The 18,921-nt window shown below is 39.4% G+C and overlaps 2 protein-coding genes across 2 annotated transcripts; both read left to right on the top strand.

The window, feature by feature from the left end:
- Positions 1–90: 90 nt before the first annotated feature.
- strip1 (striatin interacting protein 1) lies at positions 91–10,864 on the top strand. The gene is made up of 20 exons (XM_071494597.1): positions 91–243; positions 1,409–1,478; positions 1,618–1,692; positions 3,470–3,604; positions 3,706–3,826; positions 4,144–4,319; positions 4,395–4,522; positions 4,622–4,804; positions 5,629–5,849; positions 6,067–6,132; positions 6,276–6,339; positions 6,466–6,537; positions 6,692–6,766; positions 7,410–7,507; positions 8,030–8,156; positions 8,332–8,432; positions 8,545–8,611; positions 8,722–8,826; positions 8,921–9,125; positions 9,511–10,864. The coding sequence occupies exons 1-20, from the start codon at positions 136–138 to the stop codon at positions 9,756–9,758; spliced, it is 2,445 nt and encodes an 814-aa protein (XP_071350698.1). The 5' UTR covers positions 91–135; the 3' UTR covers positions 9,759–10,864.
- Positions 10,865–12,307: 1,443 nt separating this feature from the next.
- LOC139630645 (tripartite motif-containing protein 16-like protein) lies at positions 12,308–16,252 on the top strand. Its single transcript, XM_071494273.1, has 7 exons — positions 12,308–12,888; positions 13,478–13,573; positions 13,660–13,893; positions 13,975–14,143; positions 14,222–14,311; positions 15,210–15,281; positions 15,400–16,252. Exons 1-7 carry the CDS (start codon positions 12,340–12,342, stop codon positions 15,945–15,947), a joined length of 1,758 nt encoding a protein of 585 aa, XP_071350374.1. The 5' UTR covers positions 12,308–12,339; the 3' UTR covers positions 15,948–16,252.
- Positions 16,253–18,921: the final 2,669 nt, after the last annotated feature.

Here is an 18,921-nt window from a genome sequence, read left to right as displayed (position 1 = left end):
CCAGAGAAGAAAAGATAAGCATGGTTAAACAAAATCACAATAAATTAACATGTTTTTATTTTTAAACAATGACAGACTGTACAGCAGGATTCTCGCAGACAAAATCTCGCGAGAGGACACTGCGCCCGAAAAATAATGGACGGTGGGAACGGTGGTGGGCTACCTGTAAACAATAAACAGAGAGTCATGCTACCGAACAAAAGCAGGGGCGAATTTACCCGCAACCCAAGAAAAGACTCAGAGGTACGTAGACAGAAGCCTGTTATTTATTTTCAGCGAACCATGACCAGACAAGGCCTTCTCTGCCAGTGGCTAGTGTAACACAAAACGTTAGCTAACTTAGCTCTGGAGGCTAATGTAGCCTAGCTGTCATTTCTAAAATGACTCGGCAACTTAAACTAACAACCCCAACCAAGGTTCCCGAAATTGTTCTATTATGGATCTATAGTTGGGCAGTGTTTAATTTGTGGTCTATTTGTAGTCCATGTATATAATGTTGAACAGCAGGGTATCATAGCAGAGGCTAGCTAGCTGATGTTAGCTAGTCACAGGCCAGACTGATCTGTCAGGGACCCGGCGACCTGTTGAAAACTGAATCTGTCAGGTCCTGTTTAAAACGCTCTTCTTTTCTAATGTGTTGGCCTGGTATATGGTTATGTCATTTTACTAGTGATATGGGTCACATGAAGTCCTCATCTAGCTATAAGGAAATCAAAGTGAGTAAAAGATTTCTGATGGGTGCTGATGGTGCAAGAAAATCCCTTCCAGACTCTGTCGTGTTGTAATGGTTTGAAAATAAAAAGAGAACATATAGAAAACACACAAACAGAAGACTAAAGGCTAAAACCACTGTCCAGACTGAATGTGGGTTTTCTATATGCCTTAAACTAAGTTCTTATAAGTGATAAACTCTCTTACAGAAAAATGGCAGAGTGAAGTTGCAGTAGAGTAGAGACTCTACAATGTAAAATAAACCCACCCCATTACAACAAAAAATTATACATCTAAAAATTAACTCATGTAGAAGTATATAAGTTTTATAACAAAAATGCCCTTGTAAATGACATACAAAAAGTAAAAGTAGTCATAATGCAGCAGATATTACCCCTTTCATTGTGTTTTACTATTATGTACACTATGTTTATGAGGATGAGACAAACTCACATCACAATAAAAGTGTACCAACATTTGGTTAGTTAAATGATGAGCTCACCTAAATCACAGAAAGGGTTAAAACAAAAACGTATTTTCCCACCCTATCTAATCAAACAGTACCAGTCAAAAGTTTGGTCGCATTTCCCATTCAAGTGACTTTTGACTATATGTAATATAGTATATAATATTATTTAGCAACTGCTAGAGCTCTCTAATAATTTCTTTAATCATAATTCCATAAAATATGTCACAGGGGCTGTCGGAGTCTCCGGACCTGGAGTTTGAATATGCTGATACAGACAAGTGGGCTGCAGAGCTGTCAGGTGTGTGGTTTGTAGTCGCATTTTGTGATCATGGACACAGATCCCCTGACTCCCCTTTTTCCCAGAATTCATTATTCTTTTGGAATTTGCAATCAATACTGAGTTCAGATTGTTTATATATTCTGTATGTTTGTTCCAGAGCTGTATAGTTATACTGAAGGACCAGAGTTTGCTCTTAATAGGAAGTGCTTTGAGGAGGAATTCAGAACACATGGTAAGTAGCTAAACTTGCACACACATCAAATCACTGTCAAATCATGAACAGTTTATTACATCTAAGATAAAGACAGTACAATCAGTTGTCATTTTTTTAGGAACACCTAGTGAAAACTAATGCAGTGTAATACAACAGCAATAAATCTTCCATTCGTGAGGGTTATAATGTTCAGTTTTTGTTAAATCTTTGTTAAAAATGCATTGATTTTGGAGAAAGTAGTTTGTGGTGCTGTTGAATAATAATTGATTACATGCTGTGTACAAAAGTAAGGCATTCTCCAAAATGCATAAGGTTTGTGTAGACCTGGGAGAATTTAATTTTACAATAAAAACTTACATTCAATTCACTCAATTGCCATGAAGCTGACTGAAGGGAACTGTATTAATTGCCCTATGATGTGGGGTCTACAGAGCACATTTATTGTTTGGTGAACAGATTGGCTTACTCATAAATATGGAGTCTCTCTTTAAAAATGGCGTAGTCAATTTGAAGCTGAGTCGTTCTCCAACGCTCAGCCTTCCTGCATTCCCTCTTTTTATTTGCTACTGCTGCAACATTTCTCCATGGTGCTTTATGTTTACCAGAGGTTGCAATACCATCAAGGGCACTGAGAATTTTAGAGTTAACTGACTAAGATGGTTGTCCACCGACTCTGCTGTTGTACTGGGTGTGACGCTCTTGCATCTTCAAACAGAGTGCTGGTATTCTCATTAATGTGCCTCTTAATGATTGGGTTTCTCAGCCACCCCATCAAAGAAAGCACAGAAATAATCAGAGAGAGCCAAGTCAATAACATCCACAGTAGGAAAACTGAGACCCTTGCTGATAACCAAGTGCAGTGTATGACTCTGAATACAAAGTTAGACCAGTTACATGCTCTACCAGATTTAACATATCAGCGGCATGGCTGTGATGATTGTTTTGGTGAAGCTGGAGCTGGTGAAGGCAGACAGGGGGGTCACAAGGGAATTAGGCGCGGGGGGGGGGGGGAGCAGGGCAAGGAGTGAGTTGGACCCCAGCAGTGAGCAACTTTTTCATCTCATCAGTGAACTCAAAGAGGGGGGAGGAGTGGGAAGGAGTACCTGGAGAGGATGACCTAGGTGGGGGTTGAAGAGAGTGAATCCTCACAGGTGGTTGACATGAAGGGGGGTGTTGCATCCGCTTCCTCTTTGCTTTGATGACTCATGATTAATGAGTCATGATTAATGCTCACTTCAAGTGGGGGCTGGGGTGGCTGTTCTTCAGAGTTTCTGCCATGATGTGCTGTGTCTTCCTCTTGTTTTGATTCCTCGTCTCTTGTCCTTGACAGAGGGAACAGATGGGTGACGCAGGAGGAAAAATTGGGTATAGATAAATAGTTTCCCTGATTTATTGAGACAAAGTCCATTTGCCTTAAAAAGATGAAAAAGTTGAAATTGTCAATAAAGTGCACTGAATGGACGGTACATGCAGTTGAAAGCCATGTGGTCAGTGCCAACAGTCCGCTGAATCTCTCAGCTTCTCTTCACATCTCAACATTGAGAGAGCTTATTGTGTTCAACAGATGTGTAAAGTCTCGTTTCAGTACCTCAGACTGTTGCTTCACAACATAATTTGGTCCCTGTGTGCAGTATGATGTTTTTCACTGTTATGATGGTTACGATATGCAGGATTTCTTTCACACAATGAAATGGTGGGAATGTTGTATTAGACTGCATTAGTTTTAGCTAGGTGTTCCTGACAGGTGGGTGTATATCTACGATGCTTTATTATCTTCACCTCTTCTGTTCCTTAGTGTCTGACAAGAAGTGGACCGAGCTTGATGCAGCTCAGCACAGAGCTCACGCTATGCGCCTGTTGGACAGTCTGGAGGTGATTGCTCGGGAGAAGAGGCTGAAGGTTGCCAGAGCCATTCTGTACATGGCTCAGGGTCAGTACATATCACCTGTTTGGTATTTTATGATTCTTAAGAGAATTAAATCTGGAAGTGGTGTTGATCAAGGAGCTTACTAGCTTTTTATTTCTCTGTAGGAACCTTTGCAGAGTGCAGCTCTGAGGCTGAGGTGCAGCACTGGATGAGATACAACATCTTTCTGCTCTTGGACGTCGGGACCTTCTCTGCTCTGGTGGAACTGCTCAACATGGAGATAGAGTATGTTCTTTATCAGTTTTCTAGCCTTGCAGGAATTTTGAAAAGCCTTTTTTCTCCTACAACATATTGGTGGAAAACATTGTTGACATTCCAAAGTGCTACAACTTAAACATGTATGACAGAAAGCACTTAATGTGAATTTGAACTGAGAGCAGTGTTTGATTTAATTTTTTTCTGATCCAGAAAAAATACGGTAGCTTTAGATTTTCAAGACCACAATGAGAAAAACAATGTTGGTTGGCTTTGCAATTAATTTTTTTGTTGTCATATTTTCTGTGTAGAGAATCTAATTATATGATCCATTTTCTCTCTTTCAGTAACAGTGCTGCCTGTAGTAGTGCTGTGAGAAAACCAGCCATTTCCCTTGCGGATAGCACGGATCTCAGAGTGCTGCTCAACATAATGTACCTGATGGTGGAAACAATCCATCAGGATGACCCGGCGGACAGGCCTGAATGGAAAATCATCAGGGAAACCTTCAGAACAGAACTAGGTACATTTTAAAACGCTTAAGGACATATACAAAATCTGCCTTGCAAACTAATTCCACTCTGTTTCTCCAAACCAGGATCTCCTCTGTTCAACAACGAGCCCATTTCTGTCATGCTCTTTGGTATGGTTACCAAGTTCTGCAGTGGTCATGCCCCCCACTTCCCAATGAAGAAGGTGTTGTTACTGTTGTGGAAGAGCATACTGGTAAGAGATGGAAATCTGCAGTTCATGACTGTTAACTCTAAACTCTAAAGTCACATCTGTAGTTGAGAGACATTAAAATGCTGCTCTGGTCTGTTTCAGTTCACACTTGGAGGCTTTGAGCAGCTTCAAAGCATAAAGGTTCGTAAACGTGAGGACCTGGGTCTCCCCCCTCTTCCAGAAGACAGCATCCGAGTTATACGCAGTATGAGGGCTGCTTCTCCTCCTGCATCTGCATCTGACCTCATAGAGCAGCAACAGAAACGAGCACGTCGTGAACATAAGGTAATCATTACTGCTGCTCCCTGCTCTCAGCCCAAAGATATTGTGGGTTAAAGCTAGCAACGTGTGAACAAGTGAACCCCTGTCTGCCACTGATGCACAGTGATGACATTTACATTTACATTTTCATTTTTAATCTAATTAAAATATTTCCAGTTAAATATATGTAAACAGCATCTTCCAATCTCTTTACCCCAAATATATTCACGGTGACAAAAAGAAACATGGGATTTTGATCACAGTATTTAAGGGTACACATACATCCACTTTAGTTTATCAGCACTTAATAGCTCTTAATGGCACATGCTGGGACACATATGGCATCAATCCAATCCAGTCGTCCATAGTGCGGCAAAAGTAACGTGAATTAAACAGTTATATAAGACACCCATTTTAACAGGTTCATTTAAATAGTTTATTTTGCATTAGGTCAGGAGTAAGAGTGTGTTGGCAGTAGTCATCTGAGAAAATAATGATAAAATTTGACATGAGGTTTAATTAATATGATAATGTGTACATGATTCATATCTTGCCTGATGTGATTGATTATGTTTTTAGGGTAATTACTTGTCTTGACTTCATTCATGCTGATGCTGCCTTGAAATATTACAGCCCAGTTCATCCACATGCCATTGAGTGTCTGTATTTGTGCACATATTGAGCATATTAAATTCTCTCACTTCTCACCCCTCATTTTTGTGTTATTTTTGATCCATTTTGTCAGTTGTTTTTAGTGTATTCCTGGATTTCCTACATATTGTCTTATCACAGTTCTGCTCCTCCCACAATGTGACAACTTCTTTACTTTTTCCTTGTTTGTTACACAGGCACTGATCAAACAGGACAACCTGGATGCATTCAATGAAAAGGACCCTTACAAGGCTGATGACTCTCGTGAGGATGAGGATGACAATGATGACAATGACAACTCTATGGAGGCAGAGACTTTTCCACTAGAGAGGGACGAGGTGATGCCTCCACCTATTCCTCACCCTCCATCAGAGAGGGTGTCCTTCCCCAAAGGTCTGCCGTGGGCTCCTAAAGTCAGGTATAATGGGGGAATATTTAGCTCCTGTATGTGTCTTTGATATGTAACTGTAATGAAAATTCAAGGAATAGAATTTATTTATTCATTCCACATGTACACAAATAAACATAATAAAACATAAGTAACAAACATAAATAAACAAAATAAAAAGAATAAACGTGTCAAGATTATCAGATGAATTGTTTTGTTTGTGACATGACTGTTTTTGCTCCACCAGGGAAAAGGACATTGAAAATTTCCTGGAATCAAGTAGAAGTAAATTCATTGGTTACACACTTGGGAGGTAAGTTTGCTTTTTGGTGGCTACAACCGAAAGTGACTTAACAAATAGGCTACTTCTTTGTCCACTAAACAAAAAATCCTCACTGTATTGCATACATGTGCTGAAATAATGTAGTAAAGCACAGTTATTTTTGTGTCTTGCAGTGACACAGATACGGTTGTTGGCTTACCCAGACCAATTCATGAGAGCATCAAGACATTAAAGCAGGTATTGCATGACGTTTTTCACAATATTTCATTAGTTATGTTTTTACCAGTAGAATATCTTAAGACTTTTACATAGTTATAGTTTATAATTTAATTTAATTCATAAAGTTTTTTTTTTTCATTTCAGCACAAGTACGTTTCCTTAGCTGAGATGCAGATCACAAAGGAGGAGGAGTTTCAGAAAACCCCTCTGTCTGGTGTAAGTTGAGATGAAAAATCATTCAGTTTATTGATTTTCGTGTGTCTAAATCAGCAGTACAATACACTGACTTCACATATGGCAAAATAAACTCTTGACCCCTTCGGTTGTTGTAAATGTATTATTTATATGTTTTCTGCTTCCTTGTCTTCAGGGCGAAGAGGAGGTGGAGATGTGCGCCACTGAGTTGCTCTATCAGGGAATTCTGCCCAGTTTGCCTCAGTACATGGTCAGTGTGTCCGGGGCTGGGTACTGTCAAGAACAGTTTGTTTCATGCTAATGTGGATCACTCAATACAGTCCATTATACAGTTTGATACTTCACACTCTCATATGGCAAATTTGACGAAAACCTTCAGTGAATTAATTGTGTACAACTATATAACTCTTTAGTGTATAGTTTGACACAGTGTTATATAATTATCCTTCACTGAAATATTGTGTGACAGAATATTTCAGTTTTACAATATATTAAGTTTGCTAAAATTAAGATTTGAAAAATAGACAAAAAAAAACATGTCAGTAGTCAATAATTCATGATCCATGGTCCATAGGTGGTAACACTATGTTCAGATACACACTGTAAATGCTTGTTTTAAGCAGGGCAGTTATATTTCAAGTAACCAAGCAAGTAAACTGGACTCATTTCAAATTCTTCAACAATAACAAACATCTGATACACTCCAGCACTCGAGCAGTTAAAGTTCAAGACCCTGTTATTATCCCACCAGTATTAAAATGAAGGAGACAGAACATAATTGACATATTAGAGATGGTTTTTTGGACACATGACTTCAGAAGCAGGTGTGAACATCCATGTCAGACTGTAACTGTAACTTTAAACGCTGCATGACGTGTCTCCTTAAATATCAGATTGCTCTGCTGAAGATCCTGCTCGCGGCTGCTCCGACCTCTAAAGCCAAAACAGACTCCATCAACATCCTGGCAGACGTGCTGCCGGAGGAGATGCCGTAAGTGATGTTAATTCGTAAAGGTTTCAACAGCTTCGCCAGTTCCTTCTGCAATGCAACAAGGAAAATATCCTAACTTTAGCAACAACATTACAATGACATTTACATTTGTACATCAGCTTGTATATACCTGCTCAACCCACCTGTGTGGACACTGTCTGGGTGCCCACTAATGCCATACTGGTGTACATAGGCTCCATTGTTTCCCATCTGGGCTGATTTACAATGGTGACTTCCTCCTCTCAGTGGTGGTTATCAAAAATACAGAACATCACTCACATTACATGTCCTTGAAAGTGACTTACTATCACTTTTGATAATGTAGGCAGAGCACTATCCCCTCATTAAAAATGATTTACTGGCTTTGATAAAAACAAGCATATTGGATTGTTGGATTAAAACTATTTCCCACACAGGCTTAAAGGGTTTTTAATTCACTCTGAACAGTAAAGACTAGAGGTTGTCTGACCTGACCCAGGTTTTACTGTGAGGCTTCTTCATCTCCTCTCTCTGACTCTGCAGGACCACAGTGTTGCAAAGCATGAAACTCGGTGTTGATGTCAATCGACACAAAGAGATCATTGTAAAGGCCATCTCTGCAATTCTGCTGCTGCTTCTCAAACACTTTAAACTCAACCACATCTACCAGGTATGGATGCCACACGCGTCTCATCTGAAAATCCAGTGTTTTTAATCTAGCTGTATTAAATATTTCCCCAAATATTTGAAAATACTTAAGCGATTCTTCATCTCGTTTAATTCATTGTGATTTAAGGAAATTGCCCTCTTTAACTGAATATTATGTATCTTTGTGTCATTTTCAGTTTGAGTACATGGCTCAACACCTGGTATTCGCCAACTGCATCCCGCTCATTCTGAAGTTCTTCAACCAGAACATCATGTCTTATATCACAGCTAAGAATAGGTACTTTCGGGGCATCTTTAAATGACAAAAATCTGGACATTTACAGTAAAAGTCAGTGAACTGTACATAATTTACCTTTATTTCACTTCTCTCTATTTTCTTTCCCCTGTAGCATTTCAGTACTTGACTTTCCATACTGTGTTGTCCATGAGCTCCCTGAGTTAACTGCAGAGAGTCTGGTGAGTCCTTTCATTTCTGTTGTTTTGTAGTTGCCACCACCTGTTTGAGCAGAGTGTTGCATTGGCTGCTTATGTCAAACTTGTGAATTGTTATGTGGAAACTTTCTCAGGAAGCGGGAGACAACAATCAGTTTTGCTGGAGGAATTTGTTTTCCTGTATTAACCTGCTGAGGATTCTCAACAAACTGACCAAGTGGAAACACTCCAGAACAATGGTGACTGCACTTTACATCAAAGTTATCATCTCAGATAAATCGCGTATAAAAAATGTAAGGTTATAGCCCTCAACACTTCTCATTTGTCTCCCAGATGCTGGTGGTGTTTAAGTCAGCTCCCATCCTCAAGAGGGCGCTGAAAGTCAAGCAGGCCATGATGCAGCTCTATGTCCTCAAGCTGCTCAAAGTGCAGACCAAATACTTAGGACGTCAGTGGAGGAAGAGCAATATGAAGACGATGTCCGCCATCTACCAGAAGGTCCGACATCGCCTCAACGATGACTGGGCTTATGGAAACGGTGAGTGGAAACATGAACAATGCTTCACACCTCAGCATAACTGCAAGTATGTTTAAATTCAGTGATAATATGAGCCTCAGCTTAATGATTTGCAGAACATTTCCATTTTTTTGCAATAAAGCATGTGTGTTCCTAAGTAGAGTAGAGAGGACATATTAGTCGATTAGCTGACTGACAGATATTAATGGAAATTATTTTCATAAAAATAATTTTTAGTGATTTTTTTTAAGCAAAAAAGCCAAACATGCCTCAATGTTTCAAGCAGTTGAGAGAATAAACATCAGATCAGTTGGGTGATGATGAAATCAGTCAGAATTAGTGAGTTGTATTTATACTCGGAGCAGGCAAAAGTACACGAAATATGATTGTCTGTCTGTTTGAGCAGATCTGGATGCTCGTCCCTGGGACTTCCAGGCTGAGGAGTGTGCCCTGCGGGCCAGCATCGAACGTTTCAACAGTCGCCGCTATGACAAAAGCCACAGCAATCCAGACTTCCTGCCTGTGGACAACTGTCTGCAAAGTGTTCTGGGACAGCGAGTGGACCTGCCTGAGGATTTCCAAATGAACTATGACCTTTGGCTGGAGCGGGAGGTCTTCTCCAAACCTATTTCCTGGGAAGAACTTCTGCAGTGAGAATCAGCCACTGTCAACATCCTCATGGGTTTTTATTAAATAAAACTGCTTCAATCTGGAGTTCAGAGAAACCACCAACAGTGCTCTCACTGATCAGACCTTGATGAAAACATTATGTTACGTGGATGAATTTCCCTCCCAAGAGTCACCCAGGTGTTAACGTTCAAGCATCACATTGGATCAGTGTGGTTTTATGGTTTGATCAGGGCTCCAACCAAATGCTTTTTGTGATGAACTTTTGCCTTTGAGAATTTTAGCATTATTGTAATTTCAGTCACTTAGACTTTCCCCACACTAATGCTACCCACTGTTTTTTTTTTATTAAATAGCTGAAAATGAATTCAGTGCGAAATCCCGCTCTATCTGTGGACATAAACTCAACTCCTTTACAGGTGTTTGCTCTGTGTGCCTCTCACCTGCTACAGAAAGTCAGTAGCTTTGACACTACATGACAGTTTGTTTACTCTGAAATTCAAAGAAATGTGTTTGAAATAAATTTTATGTTTTAAATATTAAGAAGTGGCAGGGCTCACACCTTTAAGACATACGTCTAACATTCCTTTGGTTTATCTTCAGGGAGGTGAAGGGAGTGGGGTGGAAACTTTTTAGTCACAATTTACTGTATGAACAAATAAAAACATGTATTACTTTCTAATAGTCATTACCTGAGGGGGAACACGTCTGTGTACTTGACTCATACTTTGTTGTGTTGCAGTTTTTACTTGCATTTTTGCAAATTTGGCCTAAAACCATTCAGACATGTCCACACAGGCTTGAGTATCAGTGTATCTTGATTTACTTTGAACATGTTGCTGTAATTTGATTGTGTGAAAGCAAATGAATAATCAAATCTCTGGTTTGAGACGAGTGTTTCTGATCAGACTGCAGTGGGTAACTCAAGTGGAAAAAAGCTAAAATTGCCAGATACAGGACCATTTTCCTCTGTCTTTTTTCTACTTTTTGACTTTGCTTTTGTTTGTTAGTTTGTTTTATTATGAAGATTAAGGAAATGAGAATACATGTAAATTGTGCAACTTTATTTATCATGGCTTTGTCTGTTTTACATTGACTTAAATACTGTAATAAAAGTATACTGTCAAGTTGCATTTTTTTTCTCTCTTTATTCTTGCATTTACTTTTGGACTCAATTCAGATAAGTTTTTTGGTCATGGTTGAGATGAGCATCTCTCATCTACAGGAGATAAGAAAACAGTTTGTTAGCAAATTCTATTTACAATAATCTTGCTGTGATTATTATTACATTAAAATACATACATTAGCATGTATTTGGGTGTTGACATGACAACACTGCCAACTCTATGTTATAGTACCTGTGAATGTTCTTATTTTAACTGCTGAGGATATTAGATGGTCAACTTTCTAAATGTGTGCATTACACCTACGATCAGAAAGCAAGTTGGATTTTCACCTTTGTCAGAGTAAAGTGTCATAAATAGTTAACCTTTGGCATTGAAATCCATTCATCCATTGAGCTGATGAACCTGAATAATTCTTTGTTGACGTTAAAGGGAGAGCTTGTCTATAAGGGTAAAAAAAAAAAAAAATCAGAGCATCCTAACAGAGATGCCCATTTGAAACTGGTGTCAACAGTCTTTGTTCTGATACCAAAACAAAACCTTATTTCACACTTCAGATGAGTTAATATGACTACATGTTTTTATTTTTTCAAAACCCTTACTCCTAAATATTAGAGAACTTGCCTGAGTTATGATTTAAAACAAAAAAATGACAGGAGCTATGACAAGAACCCACTAATCATTCAGTGCTAACTTTAGTACTTGACAGTTTTTAATGCTTTGAATATATTTTGGTTGGTATTGAGGTTGGACACTCAAGAGATAATACACATGTATAAAAATGCGATACCTGATGTATAAATCGGCTTGTTGAAGATATTAACTCTTAGGAAGGATGTGCCCCAATAAGAGAAGTTGCAAAGAGAACAACTGAAAACACAAAGAGGAGGAGAAATCTTCCCCGGGACCAGATTCAGGTTCACACCCTCAACCACACGCTTCCACAAACATAAACAGCTTCCTGACTTTAATCTAAAACATGTGTGAATATTTGTGAAAATATATCTGACTCTGACTCTCCAGCTGTTCTCTGAGAATGAATAATGTCTGCATTCATTCTTCACATGAGTTGAACATCAAATGCATTCTTGTACCACTTGGTTCCATGCACCATTACATTCTGAAACACATCTGAGGTCAAGTAAGTAAAAAAAAAACTGGAAACTAAAAACGAGTTAAAAAATATTTCCAAATTTTCAACTTTCTACCTCAGAGGAATCAACATAGAGCAAAATGTATCTGATTTAAAAAAAATGTTTTTATGATTAGTAGTTTATTGTTTTCATAATGAAGTTATACAAACATTCAAACAGGAATGACATGGAACATTACCATGGGGTAAACAACAGTAATTTCTCACCTTACATTTCTAAAGCTTTGTAACATGGAACTGACTTAATCAGTTAATTTCCTCTTCTCTTTGTCCTAGTTCATATATTTTAGCCACACCCAATCCCTCCTGACATCAAGAGAACACACACACTATGCCTCTGAGTCAGGAAACGAAACTAAACTCTTGTCAGCCTGCCTTCCTCCACACAGACATGGCACAGATTCGTATTCCTGTGAGCGCGAATCACCTCTGCTGTCAAATCTGCAGCGAGGTCCTCAGGAATCCTGCGACTATTCCCTGTGGGCACAACTTCTGCATGCAGTGCATCTGCGAATGCTGGGATAGGAACAAGAGGAACAACTGTCCCTGCCGCTGTCCTGAATGTGGCCATATATTTCCCTCCAGACCTCAAGTGATCAAGAACACAACTCTAGCCGAGCTGGTGAGAGACACACAAAGGTTGGATAACGACAGAGGGAAGAGGAGGGGGCAGCATTCAGGAGAGTCCCTGCATGTCCAGAAGAGACGGCGCAGCTGTTCTGGAGCAGGGACATCGGGAAGCACTTTGTGCTGGAGGCACAACAGCCTCCTAGATGTTTACTGCTGCACCGATGAGCAGATCATCTGTGCAGTCTGTGCCTCAACTGAGCACGGAGGACACAGAATCGGGTGTGTGGGAGAGGAGCGGAGGAGGAAACAGGTATGTAAAACAAACACCAACACACAGACATACTGCAGTTTCTGACCTTTTTAGCTTTTTTAAAGCAGTGAGTAACCCAGAAAGGAGACTTGTAAACCTGCTGAATATGGGAGCGCATGAGTGAGGAAAACAGTTTTTCATTAGATGTGGACAAGTCAGTGATTCCAGCCTTTAAGTAGACCTTTTACTGTAACTTCATGTAGGAAAACAAAAGCATAAGTTGCACCCATACATTTATAATGAAAAAATGTTCATTAATATCAGATTCAGTATGGTTAATAGTACACATATTTCACTTCCAACTTCAAACTCACTTACCATCTCAGTAAACTAGAGAAAAAGTCATCAATGTCATTAAAGCCAGTTTGTACATTAAAAAAATTGATGGGGTAAACGTAAAAAAAAAACAGATCAACAAAAGCAAAAACCTCAGACAGAACTCAACAAACTACGATGAAGGTACACTACACACTGCTGGCACAAGCAGGAAGTTACATAACACTTTTTTTTCCTACCGTACTGGCATGATTAAAGCCAGTGTTACAAATCTAAACAAATTATGTGTATGTCCATCCAACACACATCAAAGGAGGAGCTGAAGAACATGCAGACAAAGTTCAAACTAATTCTCCAAGAACAGGAAAAGATGTGGACGAACTTGTGGCAGATCCTCGGACAGATTGAGGTGAGGAGGACGTGTGTCCAAAGTGTTGCATATTGTTTGTACCCTGTATGCCAGGCCAGAATATGATTCACCTGTGTTTACAACAGGGGGAGGCAAGACAGACAGCGGACTACTGCGAAGGCATGGTGGTCAGCGTCATCGACTCCCTCCAGACACATTACCAGTCAGTGAGGGAGCTGATTGGAGCTCAGCAGGAGGCAGCCACAGCTCAGGTTCACAGCTCCATAAAGAGCCTGAAGGCGAAGATGAAGGAGACAAAGAAGAGGGATGCTGAGCTGGATCATCTAGCGCACACTGACAGCGATGTCCAGTTCCTGCAGGTACTGTGATCACACCTTTACCTGAATGATAGATTGTGTCGCCATTCCCGAGTCTTATCCCCAATTCTCTTTCCCCCCCAGGAATGGTCCTCACTGCAGCGTGTCTGTGAGACAGAGCATCTCCACCCTCTGCATGAGGTTTCAGAGGATCCACTCCTCCCCTTCGAGCTTACTAAGAGAGCTGTCGAACAGCTCGGGACGCAGCTGGAGGAATTTTGCAACAAAGAATTTGCCTCTATTTCTGAAACTGGTATGTATCTTTGTTGACATGTGGAAGTATTAACGCCTGTAATTTTCTCAAGAATACATGTGATTTTATTTATTATAGTTAACAGTGGAGAGCAACAGGAAACAGCAGGAGAGGCAGAGGATGACGACATACAGGAAGGATGTGAAGAAAGTATCTCACAGTCCCACGGTTTGTGTTTTTACCAGATTGCTTTGTGATTTTTATGTTTGATATTAGGCAGAAGGATTTCTGTGGAATACAATTAATACAAGTCTACCATCTTATGAAATGTCTGGAAACTCCTTATAATCACCTTGCATTCAAATTTTTAAATATTATCAAACCCATTAAAATATAAAACCTGCACATCAGCAAAATGTGTTACAACTTGTGAAAAATAGAAAAAAAAACAAGCTTGATTTATCACACAAATACCTTGAACCATGCATTATTACACTTATTCCACAGGTTATATGTGATACTATACAGTATGTCAGGTGGATTGTAGAAACGATAACCATGTTAACTCCAGCTACATCACCCAGTGGGGTCCACTTCCCCATGATTTCCAGATCACCCACCATTCTGAAAGAAAGTCACATCAGAATACTGATCATTAAAAAATCTCGATCAGCCACTTCAGTCCAAAAAAAAAATAAAAATCATGAAAATAATAATAAATCAAAATAATTTTATCTAGCCGTACAGATCGTTTTGGAATTACTTTCTACGAAACAGTCCCTGCATGAAAACTATTAACAGTATTGACAGCGAGGTGTGTGGATTAGCTAGAGGAACAGGAATTATTATTTATTTTTTTCAGTGCTGTGCAGATCAAAACCTATTAACAGAATTTATTTTTTTGTTTTTTTTAGGTCAAGTTTTGTAATTTGGGTGAACTGACCGTTTAAGGTATAGACTGTGGCAGGGGTTCATAACAGGAAAAGCAGAGCTGTAATTAATAACATTACTTTCATGGCCTACACCGGATTGAACAGGTCCATGCTTGTTAATAACTTGTGATTTGCTGCTATGACCAGCTGAGTTTTCAGTAGTGTAACTTAATGGTGCTCTGATGGTGTCTCAGTTTTCTCTGGAGTTAGCAGCACTCTGACAGAACAGAACGTGGAGCCGACAACCAGAGCAGAGTTTCTGCACTGTGAGTTCATCCTCTTATGCACTAATAGCCCATTTTTCAGCACTTTGGCCCAACACACACCCTCACAACTGGACTGTTTTCTGTTTCTATCCTCACATCTTTTTCTTCATGCTCTCAGATGCATGCAAGCTTACCCTGGATCCCCAAACCGCTCATGAGGACCTGGTTGTTTCTGAGGGGGGCAGAGAGGTGAAGCTGAGGCCTCCTCAGACGCTCAAGAACCCAGCTCCTCGTTACACGCAGAGGTTTAGCCACCGGCGGCAGGTGCTGTGCAGGGAAGGACTGCAGGCCGAGCGCTGCTACTATGAGATAGAGGTGGAAGGGAACAAGGCCGAGATCGCCCTTGCCTACAAAGGAATAGACAGAAAATCCCGCACTCCACTGTCAGCTTTTGGGGGCAACAAAAAATCCTGGAGTCTTGATCGATCCAAACACTACTCTGTGAGCCACAGAGGTGACAGCGTCCAGCTCACAGCGACCCCCAGCCACCACCGGATCGGGATTTATCTGAAGTTCAAAGAAGGGACTCTGTCGTTCTACGAGGTGTCAGACAGTATGAACTTTCTTTACATGGTTGAAACCACATTCACAGAGCCGCTGTATCCAGGCTTCTGGCTCGGAGAGAAATGCTGCATCAGGATCTGTGATTTGAAAAAGGATGGATGATAAATGACTGAGAGGTTCATAGACAGCTAAAAAACGAAAACATCTTGACTCTGGAAGTATGTGCCACACAGGCTCGTGGCTCAATTTCCTCCTTATTTGTAGTCTTTGTTTTTTTTAGGCTCAGTTACATGTGAACTTACACAGTTACCTCATTCTGGTTTGTGTTAAACAGCGGACCTCCTTTGAATTTCATAGATTTTGATATTTTTTCTAAGTAAATCACATTTCCAATGTAAACTTATTCACTTTTTACTACTTGTGTCCTGAAACAATTTTGAACCAAAAAATACAGAAATGTGACAGCGGCTTGTCCACTCTTTATTATTAATACTTCTGGTGATGTTCACAATATTTTTACAGTAATTGTCAGTATCATACAACCATAACATGACTGAAGGAGGAGAAAGAGAGAAGCTGTAAAGGGACATTAATCATTTCTAACTGTGTTTCCAGTACAGACAGTGCTTGAAACCTGTGCTCAGTAAGGCCCTGCACCCACACGTAACACACCAATATGCAGGACGGACACACACACACACACACACACACACAAACACACACACACACACACACACACAATTATATATACACAAACTCCAGCACTTGAAAGGAAGAGCCTTACTATCCCTTTGGTTATAAGGGGTGGATCCTAATCATTATTAACTGACACTCAGGTGTTTTCAGCCACAATTATTCTGATTATTCTGCAGTTTAAATAACCTGATATTGCTTCTTGAATTTACTTCCAAGAGGACAACAAAATAATTTCTACCTTTTTTTTTGCAGTCCTAGTGAAAAAAGTGCATTAAATCACATTCATTATTACCTTATGTTACACTAACTGCTAAAACAGTTTCTTTTTAAGACATTGATTACATCACATGGAGAAAATCTATCTTCAGAATAATTTTGTTACACAAGGTTATTTACAGACTTGAACAGAGATCTCTACATGACACACCCTCAGCAGGAAGTACCTGCCTCACAGAAACGAAAACAACACAAGAAACAAAACAAAAACTTAAAGTTTATAGCCACACTAGTGGTTCTGAGAGACTGCAGCATTCATTACACAAGAGAAAATTTAATTTCTAAATGCAAAAGTAATTTGGGGGCTAAGCAGGGAAGCTGGGTAGGCATCCATTGTGTTTCTTTCTTTTTTCTTCTTCTGCCAGGAGAGTCTATGGCACAAGAAGAAAAAAGAACTGTCTGTCTAAAATCCAAATTCTTGTGTCTGGTAATATTACACCATACACTATAATTACACTATATCTTTTACATTTCTGTTTAATCACCTTTTGCAATCGACTTTTCCAACATTTCTGTACTTTTTAGCACCATAGCTGGATATATTGGAGCTTTCAGGGAAATTCAGCTTTCGCAGTTGTATGACTTTGCTGATGACAGGAACGCTGTAGTGGGAAACTGGTGATTACGGTTTCACCAATGTGACATGAATGTGGCATTATGCTCAGCTGGGCTTCAATAGTTGGCATGTTAACATATGTTAATAACTACTGAACGTGTTGCTGACATTTTCTATATAACATTTACCATGTTTGCTTGTTAGTATACTGTGAACAGAAGCATGTTTAGCATGTACTTTTCAGTATGTTAGTCTGTTTTGTGAGAGAGGCTGCCTGTTTAGCACATTAGCACGGTATATTAGCATTCATCTGAAAGTATAGCTGAGGCTGACTGGAATCATTTTTAGAGGTATCCTGTCATGAACTAAAGTGTTGGACAAGAGGAAATTTTAACAGCATTTTGTGGTAAACTACTAGTGTGGCTACAAACAAGTAGACCAGTACAGCTAAAGCAGAGACAGGTGAGTGGAAATCACCTAACATGAAGTGCAGCCACAACACACAGCTCCAATGAACACAACCAGCGGCCGCCCAAGCAAGACTACACTGAGATCACATCACCTCCACCTGCCAGCAGCCTTTTCACATCCCACAACAAGAATGAATTACACAAACTACAAAATATATTAGTCTTAAAATTTACAGTTTCAGTAAGCATCACACAAGATGAAAATATACAGTATATATATATATACTGGTCACTTTTAAAAGATAAATCTTTGTTATTCATCACACCAACATACACTGCAAATATACAGGAATATAAATATCAGTTTTTACCTGAACACCATGGCTTTGAATATAGTGATAAAAAAATAAATACAAGTATTCTCTACTGTGTAACAGGAACTTAAATGTGCTTATTTTGAACTTGCAGACAGTTTTGCACAAGCATCTGTGTGAACAAAAATGAAACATGTTCACGCAAAGATGGCCGTCTTCATTTCACTTGTTCAGACTGTCTGCTGGTTTTACCTTAGTTTAACCAGGAGTCAAAGACCTTCATCACAAAAAAACCCTGGTGTTGCATGACTGAGTTAATGTTATCGTCAGCGTCAAGAGGTTTATTATTTCACAAATGTACAGAAACAGTGTGTGGTGTCTGAGCATATGTGTGTGTGCATTTCTAAGGCCTACAGAAGTTCATACTATCAAGTTAGCTCAGTTTAATATTCCATGATTTGGATTTTTGTTGCTTAAGTTCCTGTATCTTTTGGTCCATTGCTGATTTTTCTACTTCATGTTCATTATGTTGTTGGTCCATAGTGAACATAGTTTGTGCTACAACATTAATAAGTATTGCTTTGTCATCTGTGGGACATATTTGATGGCAGCAATTAATTCTACATGTGCGTAAATGTTCAAAATAATTGGTCAGAAATTAGGGTTAGTAATTAGTCTTCGCACAAAAATTATGCAAAATCTCTTTTGTGCTTTTGGAGCATTGTCAGTTTTGTAGGAGGAAAGTCAGAACTGCATCAAAGAAGCAATCTAAGCATTTGTTTAACAATCACATGAACGAGCTGTGCTTCTTGTGACGATGATTTGTTTCAGTTCTTCTGTTTCAGTCGTATGATTTTAGTTCACTTTCAATGCAATTCACCATA

Source organism: Trachinotus anak, unplaced genomic scaffold (assembly GCF_046630095.1).
Source record: "Trachinotus anak isolate AG129_WGS33_773 ecotype Australia unplaced genomic scaffold, CSIRO_AGI_Tana_v1 ptg000013l, whole genome shotgun sequence".
Classification (NCBI taxonomy): domain Eukaryota; kingdom Metazoa; phylum Chordata; class Actinopteri; order Carangiformes; family Carangidae; genus Trachinotus; species Trachinotus anak.
Note: the sequence above shows the minus strand (reverse complement) of the source record. Positions and strands in the feature narration are given on the sequence as shown.

Coding starts and splice junctions, on each gene's coding strand:
- strip1 (XM_071494597.1), top strand. CDS start 136: ATGGACGGTGGGAACGGTGGTGGGCTACCTGTAAACAATAAACAGAGA. Junction 6,538..6,691: donor AGAAAACCCCTCTGTCTGGT/GTAAGTTGAGAT, acceptor CCTTGTCTTCAG/GGCGAAGAGGAGGTGGAGAT. Junction 8,157..8,331: donor AACTCAACCACATCTACCAG/GTATGGATGCCA, acceptor TGTCATTTTCAG/TTTGAGTACATGGCTCAACA.
- LOC139630645 (XM_071494273.1), top strand. CDS start 12,340: ATGCCTCTGAGTCAGGAAACGAAACTAAACTCTTGTCAGCCTGCCTTC. Junction 13,574..13,659: donor AGATCCTCGGACAGATTGAG/GTGAGGAGGACG, acceptor TGTTTACAACAG/GGGGAGGCAAGACAGACAGC. Junction 13,894..13,974: donor GCGATGTCCAGTTCCTGCAG/GTACTGTGATCA, acceptor TTTCCCCCCCAG/GAATGGTCCTCACTGCAGCG.